Here is a 16,292-nt window from a genome sequence, read left to right as displayed (position 1 = left end):
CCAATCCTAACCTTACCAATAGTGGGGAAAATGCTAAATTGACCCAAGATCAGCATTTAGGTGTAACTTCACCCTACACCACAAGGACCCGTATGTGTGTAATCACTGACTGGACAATCGTTGTATTTACTTCCTCCTCTCCATCCTCTTCCTCCTCTCCATCCTCTTCCTCCTCTCCATCCTCTTCCTCCTCTTCCTCCTCTTCCTCCTCTCCATGCTCTTCCTCCTCTCCATCCTCTTCCTCCTCCCCTGATCCTGCTTAAATTTTCCCTCTCATTCATCTGTTTCCTCTTTCCTTCCTCTTTCCTTCCGCTCCTCTCTCTCCATCTTATTTTATCTTGTCCTCTCTCTTCCCCCTCCTCTTCCTCCCCCTCCTCTTCCTCCCCAGTACTCAGAGCTGTTGGTGGCGTCCTACAACAACAATGAGGATGCTCCTCATGAGCCTGACGGTGTAGCTCTGGTCTGGAACATGAAGTTTAAGAAGAACACACCTGAGTATGTCTTCCACTGCCAGGTAAAATCAGACCCAGGTACACATCTATCAGATCTGTTGGGTACAGGGCCTGTATTCACAAAGTGTCTCAGAGTGCTGATCTAGAATCAGTTTAGCCTTTTAGATCGTAATTAAATGGAGAGGGGGGACCTGATTGTAGATCAGCACTCCTTCTCCGGGACACTTTATGAACACAGGTTTATAAATTATAATATATAACTGTTCCCCATGTGATACAGATACTGGATACTGTAAGTCGCTCTGGATAAGAGCGTCTGCTAAATGACTAAAATGTAAAATGTAAATGTATATGTCTATATATTTAACAACAGTCTGATTTAGAATTGTGTTTTGGGTCTCAACAGAGCCAAAATAAAAACTTTTTCACAGCATATTTTCTTTTAACGTATTCTGCCAATATCTGACAAAAAGTGACACTATTTCCCTACAGTTGATTCATGTTTTAATTGGCAGCCTGATACAAGTGGATGTGGGTAGAGCTACAGCGTTCTGTGTCCCAAATGGCACCCTATTCCCTAAATAGTGTACTACTTTTGACCAGGGCCCATAGGACTCTGGTCAAAAATAGGCCAAAGGTAGTGCACTATGAAGGGAATAAGGTGCCATTTGGGACGCAACCTAAGACTAGGAGGATATGTCCATGGAACGCACCCCTCCACCACTTCAACGATGACGACACCAGAGATGAAAAATGAGGAGTAAAGTTATATTTAATGAAAGCAGGAAGTTCTTCAGGGGTTCCTGGGCTTTGGCCTACTTGGGCAGAACATGATATTACGGAACATTTGTAAGTCGCTCTGGATAAGAGCGTCTGCTAAATGACGTAAATGTAAATGTAAATGGAACATGCTTGCTCACTGGTGAATAAAACATTCAGAGGTTTTGGTGCAGAAAATACCTCGGGTTGGTCCTGACGCTAATTATTATAGACTCTGGGGTGTGTTTTGAGGTGTGTGTGTGTGTGTTTGCGTGTGTGTGTGTGCACATGCATTTGTATGTGAGGGAGTGATGGGGAGCATGGGAGGCGACTGAGGGCCGGGGAGGAGAGTTAGAGGGCCTCCCCACTCCCACGAGACAGAGGGGGATTATAGAGACGTCTCCGTAATAAAAAGATGTGGTTTACCACTTCCTAATCCAGCAGGCCACATGTGTTCGCCCACCCACGAGGATCCTCCAATCGCATGTGTTGCTTGACTCTGTTTCCTACGCCCAGAGTCTATCTCACACACACACACACACACACACACACACACACACACACACACACACACACACACACACACACACACACACACATTGAGTTATAGACTCACACACAGAGTCACAGGCTCACACACACACACACACACAAACACACACACGCACACACACACACACACACACACTGAGTTATAGACTCACACACAGAGTCACAGGCTCACATGCACATACACACAAACACACACACACGCACACACACACTGAGTCACAGACTCACACACACACACACACATACACACACACACACACACACACACACACACTCACAGCCACCCACTCCCATACTGCAGACCAATATATGCCATTTAGCAGATGTTTTAGCAGACCACATACAGTGCTAATATTTCTGTAGGAATGGGTCATATAAGTTGTGAGATAATGGATTTTAAAGAACACTTTTATTCCACTACTATTGTTCATGTATGTTCCTGCTGAAGTGGTCTGGTGTAGATATAACAGTACTACAGCTACAAGGATTACTGGAGTCAGTTTGTCTTTAAAAGGGGTTTGCTTCCATATTGTAGTCTGAAAGCTTGACTGTTGTCAACATGTGCGTGTGTATCGTCAATGCGACCAAACAGGAGACATTTGGCATCGGAGGCTGTGAGAGGAGTTGACAGCAACCATAGATAAAAATGTACAACCACATAAAGTGTATGTTCTGTTTTTGGCAGTGATAAACTGATGATTGAAGATAAGTTAACAGTATGAAGTAAAATAGTCCACACAGTTAAAGTGGCAATCAGCAGTTGAAACAATAACAAAGCATTTTCCACACCCCTGTTTCGGTAAAAAACTGAGGGATGGGGCTGGAGAAATTTAACCACTCTCAAATTCATAGACAAAGCTATGGATTCAAGGACTGACCATCCATGATAGCAAAATTATAGTTTTAAACATGTTTTGAGGGTATTTCGTTTTTGTTTACATTTATTTTGTTTACAAACATTGGAGTTAAACAAGTTCATATTTTGGGTTCTGATAGAGTATGAATGTATCAACTGCAGATTGCCCCTTTAAAGGACAAGTTCAACATTTTACAACTTAATAGTTGGTTCCTCACCCTGAAAGTAGTTTCTGGGCCAGGGGGAACTGGATGGTTTGGTTTTCTTTAAACAGCCACTACAAACTTCAGCTAACTTTAGCCACCGCTAGCTAAACATCTATGGAAGTGCCTGGGGCAAATGTGCAATGTAAAAATGAAAGGGCAAATGTCAAACCAAATCATTTAGTTGATTTCAAGTTATTCAGGATTACTGTTTCTCCTGTTCGATAGACTACTTTCAGGGTAAGGAATGTACCACCCACCCTATAGATATGTACTGATAATACAGTATGCAAAGTCTAACCCTGCATGCCTCTTGTTCTCTGACACACGCACACACCACACACACACACACATACACACATTGCTTCTAAGTTGAATGCACCAATTTGTAAGTCGCTCTGGATAAGAGCGTCTGCTAAATGACTTAAATGTAAATGTAAATGCTTCTCTCAGGAAAGGGGTCAATTTGGGTTAGTGCCTGTAATTTTCATCATAGGTACACGTCAACTATGACAGACAAAATGAGAAAAAGAAATCCAGAAAATCACATTGTAGGATTTTTAATGAATGTATTTGCTAATTATGGTGGAAAATAAGTATTTGGTTACCTACAAACAAGCAAGATTTCTGGCTCTCACAGACCTGTAACTTCTTCTTTAAGAGGCTCCTCTGTCCTCCACTCGTTACCTGTATTAATGGCACCTGTTTGAACTTGTTATCAGTATAAAAGACACCTGTCCACAACCTCAAACAGTCACACTCCAAACTCCACTATGGCCAAGACCAAAGAGCTGTCAAAGGACACCAGAAACAAAATTGTAGACCTGCACCAGGCTGGGAAGACTGAATCTGCAATAGGTAAGCAGCTTGGTTTGAAGAAATCAACTGTGGGTGCAATTATTAGGAAATGGAAGACATACAAGACCACTGATAATCTCCCTCGATCTGGGACTCCACGCAAGATCTATGACAGACAAAATGAGAAAAAAAAATCCAGAAAATCACATTGTAGGATTTTTAATGAATTTATTTGCAAATTATGGTGGAAAATAAGTATTTGGTCAATAACAAAAGTTTCTCAATACTTTGTTATATACCCTTTATTGGCAATGACACAGGTCAAACGTTTTCTGTATGTCTTCACAAGGTTTTCACACACTGTTGCTGGTATTTTGGCCCATTCCTCCATGCAGATCTCCTCTAGAGCAGTGATGTTTTGGGGGCTGTCGCTGGGCAACACGGACTTTCAACTCCCTCCAAAGATTTTCTATGGGGTTGAGATCTGGAGACTGGCTAGGCCACTCCAGGACCTTGAAATGCTTCTTACGAAGCCACTCCTTCGTTGCCCGGGCGGTGTGTTTGGGATCATTGTCATGCTGAAAGACCCAGCCACGTTTCATCTTCAATGCCCTTGCTGATGGAAGGAGGTTTTGACTCAAAATCTCATGATACATGGCCCCATTCATTCTTTCCTTTACACAGATCAGTCGTCCTGATCCCTTTGCAGAAAAACAGCCCCAAAGCATGATGTTTCCACCCCCATACTTCACAGTAGGTATGGTGTTCTTTGGATGCAACTCAGCATTCTTTGTCCTCCAAACACGACGAGTTGAGTTTTTACCAAGAAGTTCTATTTTGGTTTCATCTGACCATATGACATTCTCCCAATCCTCTTCTGGATCATCCAAATGCACTCTAGCAAACTTCAGATGGGCCTGGACATATACTGTCTTAAGCAGGGGGACACGTCTCGCACTGCAGGTTTTGAGTCCCTGGCGGCGTAGTGTGTTACTGATGGTAGGCTTTGTTACTTTGGTCCCAGCTCTCTGCAGGTCATTCACTAGGTCCCCCCGTGTGGTTCTGGGATTTTTGCTCACCGTTCTTGTGATCATTTTGACCCCACGGGGTGAGATCTTGCGTGGAGCCCCAGATCGAGGGAGATTATCAGTGGTCTTGTATGTCTTCCATTTCCTAATAATTGCACCCACAGTTGATTTCTTCAAACCAAGCTGCTTACCTATTGCAGATTCAGTCTTCCCAGCCTGGTGCAGGTCTACAATTTTGTTTCTGGTGTCCTTTGACAGCTCTTTGGTCTTGGCCATAGTGGAGTTTGGAGTGTGACTGTTTGAGGTTGTGGACAGGTGTCTTTTATACTGATAACAAGTTCAAACAGGTGCCATTAATACAGGTAACGAGTGGAGGACAGAGGAGCCTCTTAAAGAAGAAGTTACAGGTCTGTGAGAGCCAGAAATCTTGCTTGTTTGTAGGTAACCAAATACTTATTTTCCACCATAATTAGCAAATACATTCATTAAAAATCCTACAATGTGATTTTCTGGATTTTTTTTCTCATTTTGTCTGTCATAGTTGACGTGTACCTATGATGAAAATTACAGGCCTCTCTCATCTTTTTAAGTGGGAGAACTTGCACAATTGGTGGCTGACTAAATACTTTTTTTCCCCAATGTATACTCCATTCTCTGTACTTCATTATCTCGCTCTCTCTACTCCATTCTCTCTACCTCATTATATCTCTCTCTCTCTACTCCATTCTCTGTACTTCATTATCTCTCTCTCTCTCTCTACTCCATTCTCTGTACTTCATTATCTCTCTCTCTACTCCATTCTCTGTACTTCATTATCGCTCTCTCTCTATACTCCATTCTCTGTACTTCATTATCTCTCTCTCTCTCAACTCCATTCTCTGTACTTCATTATCTCTCTCTCTCTCTATACTCCATTCTCTGTACTTCATTATCTCTCTCTCTCTCTACTCCATTCTCTGTACTTCATTATCTCTCTCTCTCTCTACTCAATTCTCTGTACTTCATTATCTCTCTCTCTACTCCATTCTGTGTACTTCATTATCTCTCTCTCTCTCTCTACTCCATTCTCTGTACTTCATTATCTCTCTTTCTACTCCATTCTCTGTACTTCATTATCGCTCTCTCTCTATACTCCATTCTCTGTACTTCATTATCTCTCTCTCTCGCTACTCCATTCTCTGTACTTCATTATCTCGCTCTCTCTACTCCATTCTCTGTACTTCATTATCTCTCTCTACACTCCATTCTCTGTACTTCATTATCTCTCTCTCAACTCCATTCTCTGTACTTCATTATCTCTCTCTCTATACTCCATTCTCTGTACTTCATTATCTCTCTCTCTCTACTCCATTCTCTGTACTTCATTATCTCTCTCTCTCTACTCCATTCTCTGTACTTCATTATCTCTCTCTCTCTACTCCATTATCTGTACTTCATTATCTCTCTCTCTACTCCATTCTGTGTACTTCATTATCTCTCTCTCTCTCTCTCTCTACTCCATTCTCTGTACTTCATTATCGCTCTCTCTCTATACTCCATTCTCTGTACTTCATTATCTCTCTCTCTCGCTACTCCATTCTTTGTACTTAATTATCCCGCTCTCTCTACTCCATTCTCTCTACCTCATTATCTCTCTCTCTCTCTACTCCATTTTCTGTACTTCATTATCTCTCTCTCTATACTCCATTCTTTGTACTTCATTATCTCTCTCTCTCTCAACTCCATTCTCTGTACTTCATTATCTCTCTCTCTATATACTCCATTCTCTGTACTTCATTCTCTCTCTCTCTACTCCATTCTCTGTACTTCATTATCTCTCACTCTCTACTCCATTTTCTGTACTTCATTATCTCTCTTTCTATATACTCAATTCTCTGTACTTCATTATCTCTCTCTCTCTACTCCATTCTCTGTACTTCATTATCTCTCTCTCTCTACTCCATTCTCTCTACTCCATTCTCTCTACTTCATTCTCTCTACTCCATTCTCTTTACTTCATTCTCTCTACTCCATTCTCTCTACTCCATTCTCTCTACTTCATTCTCCCTCTCTCTCTACTCAATTCTCTCAACTCCATTCTCTCTACTCCATTCTCCCTCTCTCTACTCCATTCTCTGTACTTCATTATCTCTCTCTGTACATTATCTGTACTTCATTATCTCTCTCTCTATACTCCATTCTCTGTACTTCATTATCTCTCTCTCTACTCCATTATCTGTACTTCATTATCTCTCTCTCTCGCTCTACTCCATTCTCTGTACTTCATTATCTCTCTCTCTCTCTACTCCATTCTCTGTACTTCATTATCTCTCTCTCTCTCTCTACTCCATTCTCTGTACTTCATTATCTCTCTCTCTTTCTCTACTCCATTCTCTGTACTTCATTATCTCTCTCTCTACTCCATTCTGTGTACTTCATTATCTCTCTCTCTCTCTCTCTCTCTCTCTCTCTCTACTCCATTCTCTGTACTTCATTATCTCTCTCTCGACTCCATTCTGTGTACTTCATTATCTCTCTCTCTCTCTCTCTCTCGCTCTCTCTCTCTCTCTCTCTCTCTACTCCATTCTCTGTACTTCATTATCTCTCTCTCGACTCCATTCTGTGTACTTCATTCTCTCTCTCTCTCTCTCTCTCTCTCTCTCTCTCTCTCTCTCTCTCTCTCTCTCTCTCTCTCTCTCTCTCTCTCTCTCTCTCTCTCTCTCTCTCTCTCTCTCTCTCTGTACTTCATTATCTCTCTCTCTCTATACTCCATTCTCTGTACTTCATTATCTCTCTCTCTCTCTACTCCATTCTCTCTCTCTCTTCATTCTATAGCTAGAGGACTCGCGATATCTCCAGGAGCAATAAGTATACTTTTTGTCTTTATCTGTGGATCTAGTACTGTCTTTTTGCTAGATAGGGCCATCTACTTTAAGCGCTGCCTGTCTTCCCAGTAGCCTACTTGGTGTGTGAACTGCTGACTGCTCATAACTTGCAGATGATTGTTGACACATCAACCAGGATCAAGGGGCAGGGCAATTTGTGACTTGTTTTGGTAATCAGTGGCTGTATTGGAGGGGGAGTGGTTTCTACTCTCCTAGGCAATCAGCAATTAGTACAGGGAGGTGTGCTCTTCACCTCTGCTAGGCAATTAGCAATTAGTGTTAGTACATCAGTCTCCCCTGGCTTCTCAGCGGCGGTCATGTCAGTGGCGGTCTCGTCGCCGAAACAAAGACGGTTCTGAGGAGTTGTTTGAGGAAGGAAAAGCAGGAAGGCTCCACACCACTCTCCCCTTATGAAAAAAGATTGCAGTCAAAGTGCAGTATAACTGCAGTTAGAGTGCAGTATAACTGAACTGCAGTACTATGCAGTTATTCTGCAATTACTGCGTCCAAAATACCACAGTCAACTGCAGCTACTGCACTTCTACTGCAGTTTCAAAACTACAATATTTTTTGTGAGGGTCACTTGAGTATCTTACCTAGTTATTTTCAGATTATCTTATTTTGCTATTTTGCAGCTTTGGCAACTATATGTGTGTTTTCTATACCTGTTCGCTCCTCTCCCTGTAGGCTTTACAGACGCTCCCCACCCCTTGGCTGCAACCATCCTAATTTAGTATACCCTGCACGCACAACCCATGTGGAATTCCGGGGCTCTGGCAGCGTTTGGAACTGCCGATCTGCGGTCAAGAATGCTGAGTTCATTTCAGCCTATGCTGCCCTTTAGTCCCTTGACTTTTTGGCCCTGATGGAGACATGGGTCCCCCCAGAGAACACTGCTACTCCAGCTGCTCTCTCTTCATCTGACTACGTTTTCTATCATAGTCCAAGAGCATCTGGTCGTCGCAGTGGTGAAAGGGCTACTCATTTCTCCTAACTGGAGATTTTCTCTTTTCTCCCTCTCTCACCTGTCCATCTGCTCATTTGAATTCCATGCTGTCACTGTCACTTCTCTACTCAAGCTTAACACTGTTGTCATCTATCGTCCACCAGGTGCCTTGGAGAGTTCCTCAATGAGCTTGGCACCTTGATAAACTCATTTCCTGACGATGGCTCACCTCCTTCGTACTTGGCGACTTCAACCTCCCAATGTCTGCCTTTGATTCATTTCTTTCCAACGCTCTCTTTCCCCTCCTTGCCTCTTTTGACCTCACCCTTTCCAAATCCCCTCCAACTCACAAGGCAGGCAATACGCTTGACCACATCTTTACTAGAGGCTGTTCCCCTACTAACCTCACTGCAACCCCACTCCACGTCTCTGATCACTACTTTGTTTCCTTTTCTGTCTCCCTTTCCTCCAACCCTAGCCACTCAGCCCCTACCCAGATGGTCATGTTCCGTCGCAATCGTCGCTCTCTCTCTCCCACTACTCTCTCCTCTTCTATCCTGTCTTCTCTCCCTTCTGCTAAATCCTTCTCCCTCCTGTCTCCTGATTCTGCCTCTTCGGCCCTACTCTCCTCCCTTTCGGCATCCTATGACTCGCACTGTCCCCTTTCCTCCCGGCCAGCCTGGCCCTCCCCTCCCGCTCTGTGGCTTACAGAACAGTGCTGCGGACAGCTGAGCGAAAATGGAGGAAAACTAAACTTCCAGAGGACCTATCATCCTTTCACTCCCTCCTCTCTACCTTCTGTTTCTCTGTATCCGCTGCTAAAGCCACTTCCTATCACTCTAAATTTCAAGCTTCTGCCTCTAACCCTAGGAAACTATTTTCCACCTTCTCCTCCCTCCTTAATCATCCACCCCCTCCCCCTCCCTCCTCCCTCTCTGTGGACGACTTTGTCAACCACTTTGAAAAGAAGATTGACGACATCCGCTCCTCATTCACTCAGCCTATTGAGTCCACTGGTCCCACTCACACAGAACTAGCCTACGGCTTGACCTCTTTCTCCCCTCTCTCTCCAGATGAAATCATGCGACTAGTGAGGTCTGGCCGCCTGACAACCTGTCTCCTCGACCCCCATCCCCTCCTCCCTTCTCCAGACCATCTCTGGAGACCTTCTCCCGACCATCTCTGGAGACCTTCTCCCATTCTTCACTTCCCTCATCAACTCATCCCTGACCACTGGCTGCGTTCCCTCTGTCTTCAAAATGGCCCGAGTCGCTCCCCTCCTCAAGAAATCAACAATCGACTTCTGATGTCAAAAACTATAGACCGTTATCCTTTCTTTCTTTTCTTTCCAAAACACTTAGGCATGTTGTCTCTGATTAAGTCTCTCGTTATCTCTATCAGAACGATCTTCTTGACCCTAACCAGTCAGGCTTCAAGACAGGTCACTCAACAGAGACTGCTCTCCTCTGTGTCACGGCGGCTCTCCTCACTGCCAAAGCTGACTCTCTCTCCTTTGTTTTCATCCTCCTAGAGCTATCTGCTGCCTTCGACACCGTGAACCATCAGATCCTCCTCTTCACCCTCTCAGGGCTGGGCGGGTCAGGGTCTGCACACTCTTGGATTGCATCCTACCTGGTAGGCCGCTCCTACCAGGTGACGTGGACAGGATCTGTGTCTGCACCACATACTCTCACTACTGGTGTCCCCCAGGCCTCAGTTCTAGGCCCTCTCCTCTTCTCTCTATACACCAAGTCACTCGGCTCCATCATATCCTCACATGGTCTCTCCTATCATTGCTATGCAGATGACACTCAACTACTTTTCAACTTCCCCCTTTCTGACACCCATGTGGCGACACAAATCTTTAAGTGCCTGGCAGATATCTCAGCTTGGATGTTGGCCCACCACCTCAAGCTCAACCTCGACAAGACGGAGCTGCTCTTCCTCCCAGGGAAGGGCTACCCGCTCAAAGACCTCTCCATCACGGTTGACAACTCCACAGTGTCGCTCTCCCAGAGTTCAAAGAACCTTGGCGTGATCCTAGACAACACCCTGTCATTCTCTGCAAACATCAAAGCAGTGACTCGCTCCTGCAGGTTCATGCTCTACAACACTCTCTCAAAACTTGAGACATCTGTGCCATTGTGTTGTGTGACAAAATTGCAGTGGCCAGCACAAGGTGCACCTGTGTAATGATCATGCTGTTTAATCAACTTCTTGATATGCCACACCTGTCAGGTGGATGGATTATCTTGGCAAAGGAGAAATGCTCACTAACAGAGGTAAACAAATGTGAGAGAAATACGTTTTTTGTGCATATGGAAGATTTCGGGATTCTTTTATTTCAGCTCATGGAATATGGGACCAACACTTTACATGTTGCATTTATTTTTGTTCAGTGTAATATTTAAAATCCCAAAATGCATTCACTTTTCCAAACAGCTACAGCTAATAATAGACTAGCTAGTAGCTACTAGCTTCGTTTCATTTTGGTAGCGGTGTGCTCTTAATTATAGCTGTCTAATCAGCAAGGATATCCGAAAATGGCTGGGCACAGCCAAGAGCAATAAACGGAGGACCACCATGTCGAGTGCGATGCTGAGCTCCCGGAGCAGCCTGCTGACCAGACCACCGAGGTTGAGGAGCCTAGCAGCAAATATAATACCCGCCCATCCCCCACGCTGCCTGTTGATCAACAAGATCGAGAAGAGCCATGGCCTAGCACCAACAGCACGAGGGTAACATTACAACAAGCACCTGCATCTCTGTTACCTCAGCCACTAGCACCTGACTACCAGTTGGATCTAACCAAACTGAACCAGTGGAAGCAGAGTTTATTGATTCTTGCAAAGTGAAATCGCAACCACAGCCGGCAACAACAAATGGACACCCCACTCAGTGTTCTTCAAAGATACGGTGGGCCTTTGTCAGCAATGCCGACTGTGCTGTTGGCACTGAAACATGGAATTGGATTAACATTTGGGACATCTACAGCAATGTGAAAAAGTTCCTTCTCCACTCTGAAGAACGTATTCAGTGAACACAGACGCAGCATGTTACATCAACGAGAAGCCCAGCTTGTCCAGGTGGCATTTGAGTGGGACCTGACAAGTAAATTGCACCAGGAAGAAGAATGGAATCAGAAAATTCTCATGAGATTCAACACAGCATGGAGGAGGCTGCAACTCGTCTAAATGTTCAACTACAACCTTTATTGCCCTGGCCACCTTGACAGAATTATTAATTAATTGGTTTTCCCTCATGTAAGCCTACTGTTTGTTTGGCTGATTTTTGAATGTAATGTATAGTTTAGGCCTTTGCTTTTTACTTCAATGCATCTTTTAGATTTATCTGTGATTCTTTATTTCTTTGCTTGCTTTTGCGGGTCTAATTGCTATTGATACAGTGCATTCGGAAAGTATTCAGACCCCTTTACTTTTTCCACATTTTGTTATGTTACAGCATTATTCTAAAATAGATTATATCGTTTTTAACCTTCATCAATCTGCACACAATACCCCATAATGACAAAGCAAAAACAGATTTTTAGAAATGTTTGCTAATTTATTACAAATAAAAAGCAGAAATACCTTATTTACATAAGTATTCAGACCCTTTGCTATAAGACTCGAAATTGAGCTCAGGTGCATCCTGTTTCCATTAATCATCCTTGAGATGTTTCTAGAACTTGATTGAAGTCCACCTGTGGTAAATTAAATTGATTGGACATGATTTGTAAAGGCACACACCTTTCTATATAAGGTCCCACAGTTGACAGTGCATGTCAGAGCAAAAACCAAGCCATGAGGTCGAAGGAATTGTCCGTAGAGCTCCGAGACAGGATTGTGTCGAGGCACAGATCTGGGGAAGGGTACCAAACAATTTCTGCAGCATTGAAGGTCCCCAAGAACACAGTGGCTTCCATCATTCTTAAATGGAAGAAGTTTGGAACCACCAAGACTCTTCCTAGAGCTTGCCGTCCGGACAAACTGAGCAATGGGAGAGAAGGTCCTGTTGCTATTGATAGATATACAGCTTTGTGTTATTTGATTGGTATAGGGACAATGACCAATGTAGCCTATTGGTTGTGCTCTGAGGTGATACTGAAATTGGCAGTGCATCTAATGTTATTTTCATCGTGCTGACTGGCGGTAGCCTTCTGGCCATGGTCCTGACTCGATGGTTACGATGTGTGCTGTTTTAATGAGAGCATCTCAGGCTACCAGTCTTCGGGGGGGCTTCTCTTCAACATTGTGTGCTTTCTTTCAAAAGGACAGTTGTTGTGTATATGGCTGTATTTCAGATAGACTTACATTTTTGTACATGTTGTATGTAGGACCAATACCGTGTGTAGCCTACTAAAAAAAGTAGGCAAACTTTCACTCTGTTATCATTGATTTGCATTACACAATCGTTGTTTGATAGGCTACTGTAAAGGTGATGTCAATACTTTTTCGCCCCCTCCCTGCTCTCTTGCTATTGTGTGTGTGTGTGTGTGTGTGTGTGGACGTGTTTCACTATACTTTTGGGGACTAGAAGTCCCCTACTGGGGACATTTTGTTGGTCCCAACAAGGTCAAATGCTATTTCTAGGGGGTTTAGGGTTAGGATAAAGTTTTTTGTTGTTTCTAATTATTGAAGTTTAAGCTATGAAGCCTGTAAGAATATTTGATAAGGCTAGTAGTGCTCATCTGCGCGTGTTGGTAGGCACAAATGATGTGTAGGCCTACATTTACATTTGAGTCATTTAGCAGACGATCTTATCCAGAGCGACTTACAGTTAGTGAGTGCATACATTTTTTATTTATTTTTGGCCCCCCCTGTGGGAATCGAACCCACAACCCTGGCGTTGCAAACGCCATGCTCTACCAATTGAGCTACACAGCTGCATTTCAGATACACATGTCAAAGTGGGGTGTTATTATATAAAGCGACGGTTGTTGATGTGTACGGCTACATTTCAGATACATTTTTGTACATTTGGTACATTTGAACAGTAGTAGGACCAATCTACCTTGTGTTATTAGGGCTCTAAAGCAATACTAGTTGTTTAAAATGCCCCTCAGGCATGTCATCCTGAGGGGGTTGATGTGCTGCTCCTCTCTTTACAGTCCCGTCGGTGGACCCATCATCGCCCCCAAACCCCGGGCGCTCCGGTAACATCACATGACCCTCTCATGTGGGCTGGGTCACGCCACATCAATGGCACGCCCCGAAAACCTCACCTGTCAGCTCCCATCCCACTCAGCCATATTTGTATTAATATCTCTACATTTTCTTTAAACACCATGACTCGCCGTGACCTGCTCCCTGTGCCAGAGGGTTGAGAGAGCGAGAGAGAGCGAGAGAGAGATTCATAGGCTTTCTGGAGAGATTCCCACTCCAAATTATAGTGGCGGATGGAGTTGCATTTGCTCATAAAGCTTACTGGAGAAATCCTATAAAAGCCACTGTGAGTTTTGTAAGAGAAAGGGAAAAGACCCTGTGTCTGGGTTTTTATGATAGACTTGTATAATAAGACATTCTTTCAGCAGCTAGCTAGCTAGAGATTCTACCTCCATTATGGTGGGTTGTTCTTGTTCCAGCATTCTTTCTATTCCTGGATCTAATGGTTATAGGATGTGTATTGCTTTAATGGAATATGGCAAAGATGGGTAGATGAACATTTTAAGACTTACTTAGCAGTCTATCATTGTGTCAAAGCCATTTTTCTAATCATACTTGATCAATTCAATAGGTAATCTGTTTTATTTTAGATATTTTAATATAAGTTTACGCTACTTCTCCTATGTCAGTATGACTAAGGTCACTGCCACTGAAGAGAGGGAAGAAGAAAGAGAAACAGAGAGATGAAAAGGAAAGAAAGAGAGAGGACAGAGAGAAGGAGAGAAAGGCTGCTTGTATTCACAGAGCCTCCTTTTCTTTATTTGATGAAACAGAGATATGGTATTACACCGGCTGTGCCAGAGACCACAGAGTGACAAAATCAGCAGGGTGTCGTAAAAAAGACAGACAGAAAAAAAGAGAGGGAGCGAGGGATGCCAAGAGAAGAGGGTTCAGTCCATCTGGTCCTCATAAGCCCTGCTGAAAACCAGATGAGTGTGGTGGTGCAGTGAGAGGAGAATATACTGTCTCTTACTCAGTCATCTATCCCCCTCCTCCTCCTCTCCTCCTCCTCCCTCTCCTCCTCCTCCCTCCCTCCCCCTCTTCCTCCTCCCTCCCTCCCTCCCACTCTTCCTCCTCCTACTCCCTCCTTCCCCCGACCCGAACTCCAGGAGCATTATTCACTCGAGAAAGGAGGGAGGCAACAAAGGAGGGAGTGTTAGTTTCTCTCCTCCATAATCCCTCGCTCCGTGCCATCTCTCATCATGGGTTAACCTTGTGTATTATTCTGTACAGAACACTTCCCATTAATATAATAGGCTCTGTCACAAGCACTTAACTTCTCTGAGATTATTTAAAAACCTGGCTTGGGGAAGGAAAAACCCTTTTACACTGTAGGTGCTGGGCCCTCGGCTTGAGTTTTACCATCGCGTTTCAATTGAGATTCGATGCAGAAAACTGACTTTCACTGGTGTTTTTCAGTGAAGCTGTCAGTTTAAACATTTGTTCAGTTCTGGGCTACCGTGAGATGACTTTGCAGGATACGGACTCACGCTGAACGGACCTTGAGAAAGAGGAGAAATGGTCTCAGAGCTACTTAACTTTGGAAATTATTATCTGAGTTGGTTGAAAGAAAGTCATATTATTGAGGTATGATCATAATACAGACTTTGCACAGAGAAGTGTGCGAGATGGATTTTATATAGGAAGCTTTAGACAGGTGCTGCAAGGACCTGAATATCAACTTGAATATCAACTTAGTTTCAAATGTACTCATGAGACTTAGATCTTAGGGATCAAATTGACCAAACCTACACTGCATTATTTATTCAGTTGTACGATGAGTATATGAACACAAACACCTTCCTAATATTGAACTGCGGCGTTGCAGTTCTTGACACAAACCGATGCACCTGGCACCCACTACCGTACCCCGTTCAAAGGCACTTAAATCTTTTGTCTTGCCCAGTCACCCTCTGAATGGCACACATACACAATACATGTCTCAATTGTCTCAAGGCTTAAAAATCCTTATTTAACCTGTCTCCTCCCCTTCATCTACACTGATTGAAGTGGATTCAACAAGTGACATCAATAAGGGATCTTAGCTTTCGCCTGGATTCACCTGGTCAGGATGCAGACAGTATCAGGTATTCTTAAAGTTGTGTATACTAAGTGTATATAAACATACAGTAGCTATTTTCCTATAGTGAAATGAATTTGCATATGTACTGTAAAAATAACAGGTAGATTCCCCTCACAGACGGATGCTTCCAGTCAGACGTGTGTTCACAGGCAATAGTTGTGTAAACAAAGATTGAATCTGGCCCCTAATATCACTGGCTGCATCCCAAATGGTGCTCTATTCCTTATATAGTGCACTACTTTTGACCAGGGTCCATACGGCTCAGGTCAAAAGTAGTGCACTATGTAGGGAAAAGGGTGCCATTTGGGACGCAAACTCTGCCTTGTATTAACTTATCTGTTAATAACATAACATGACATCTGAATGGGGAAATACTTTAATGTGTCGACCAATTCCCCCTGGGCAGAAGTCATAAATTGTTTTATGGGGACTATAGAACCATGATAGACAGTACAGTCAGGGTAATTCACGACCACACGTGTTGATATATGACTTAAGAATAAGGGATAATGCGCATTTCTGGCAGACGCCACAAACTGCACTGTAGGGACAAACAGCGCTAATGTCAGTAGTTCATTCAGTAGGC

General features: G+C 43.6%; 1 protein-coding gene across 11 annotated transcripts in view; it reads left to right on the top strand.

The window, feature by feature from the left end:
- Positions 1–16,292, top strand: part of LOC121585869 (cytoplasmic dynein 1 intermediate chain 1) — a 131,019-nt gene that overhangs the window by 67,009 nt on the left and 47,718 nt on the right. For all 11 annotated transcript variants that reach the window (XM_041902164.1, XM_041902162.1, XM_041902163.1 and 8 more), the window contains one exon: positions 389–514. In XM_041902164.1, coding sequence (XP_041758098.1) covers positions 389–514 — 126 coding nt within the window. The remainder of the gene's footprint in view (positions 1–388; positions 515–16,292) is intronic.

This window comes from Coregonus clupeaformis, chromosome 17 (assembly GCF_020615455.1).
Source record: "Coregonus clupeaformis isolate EN_2021a chromosome 17, ASM2061545v1, whole genome shotgun sequence".
Taxonomy (NCBI): domain Eukaryota; kingdom Metazoa; phylum Chordata; class Actinopteri; order Salmoniformes; family Salmonidae; genus Coregonus; species Coregonus clupeaformis.
The sequence above is the reverse complement of the archived record's forward strand: the minus strand, read 5'-3'. Positions and strand labels throughout refer to the sequence as shown.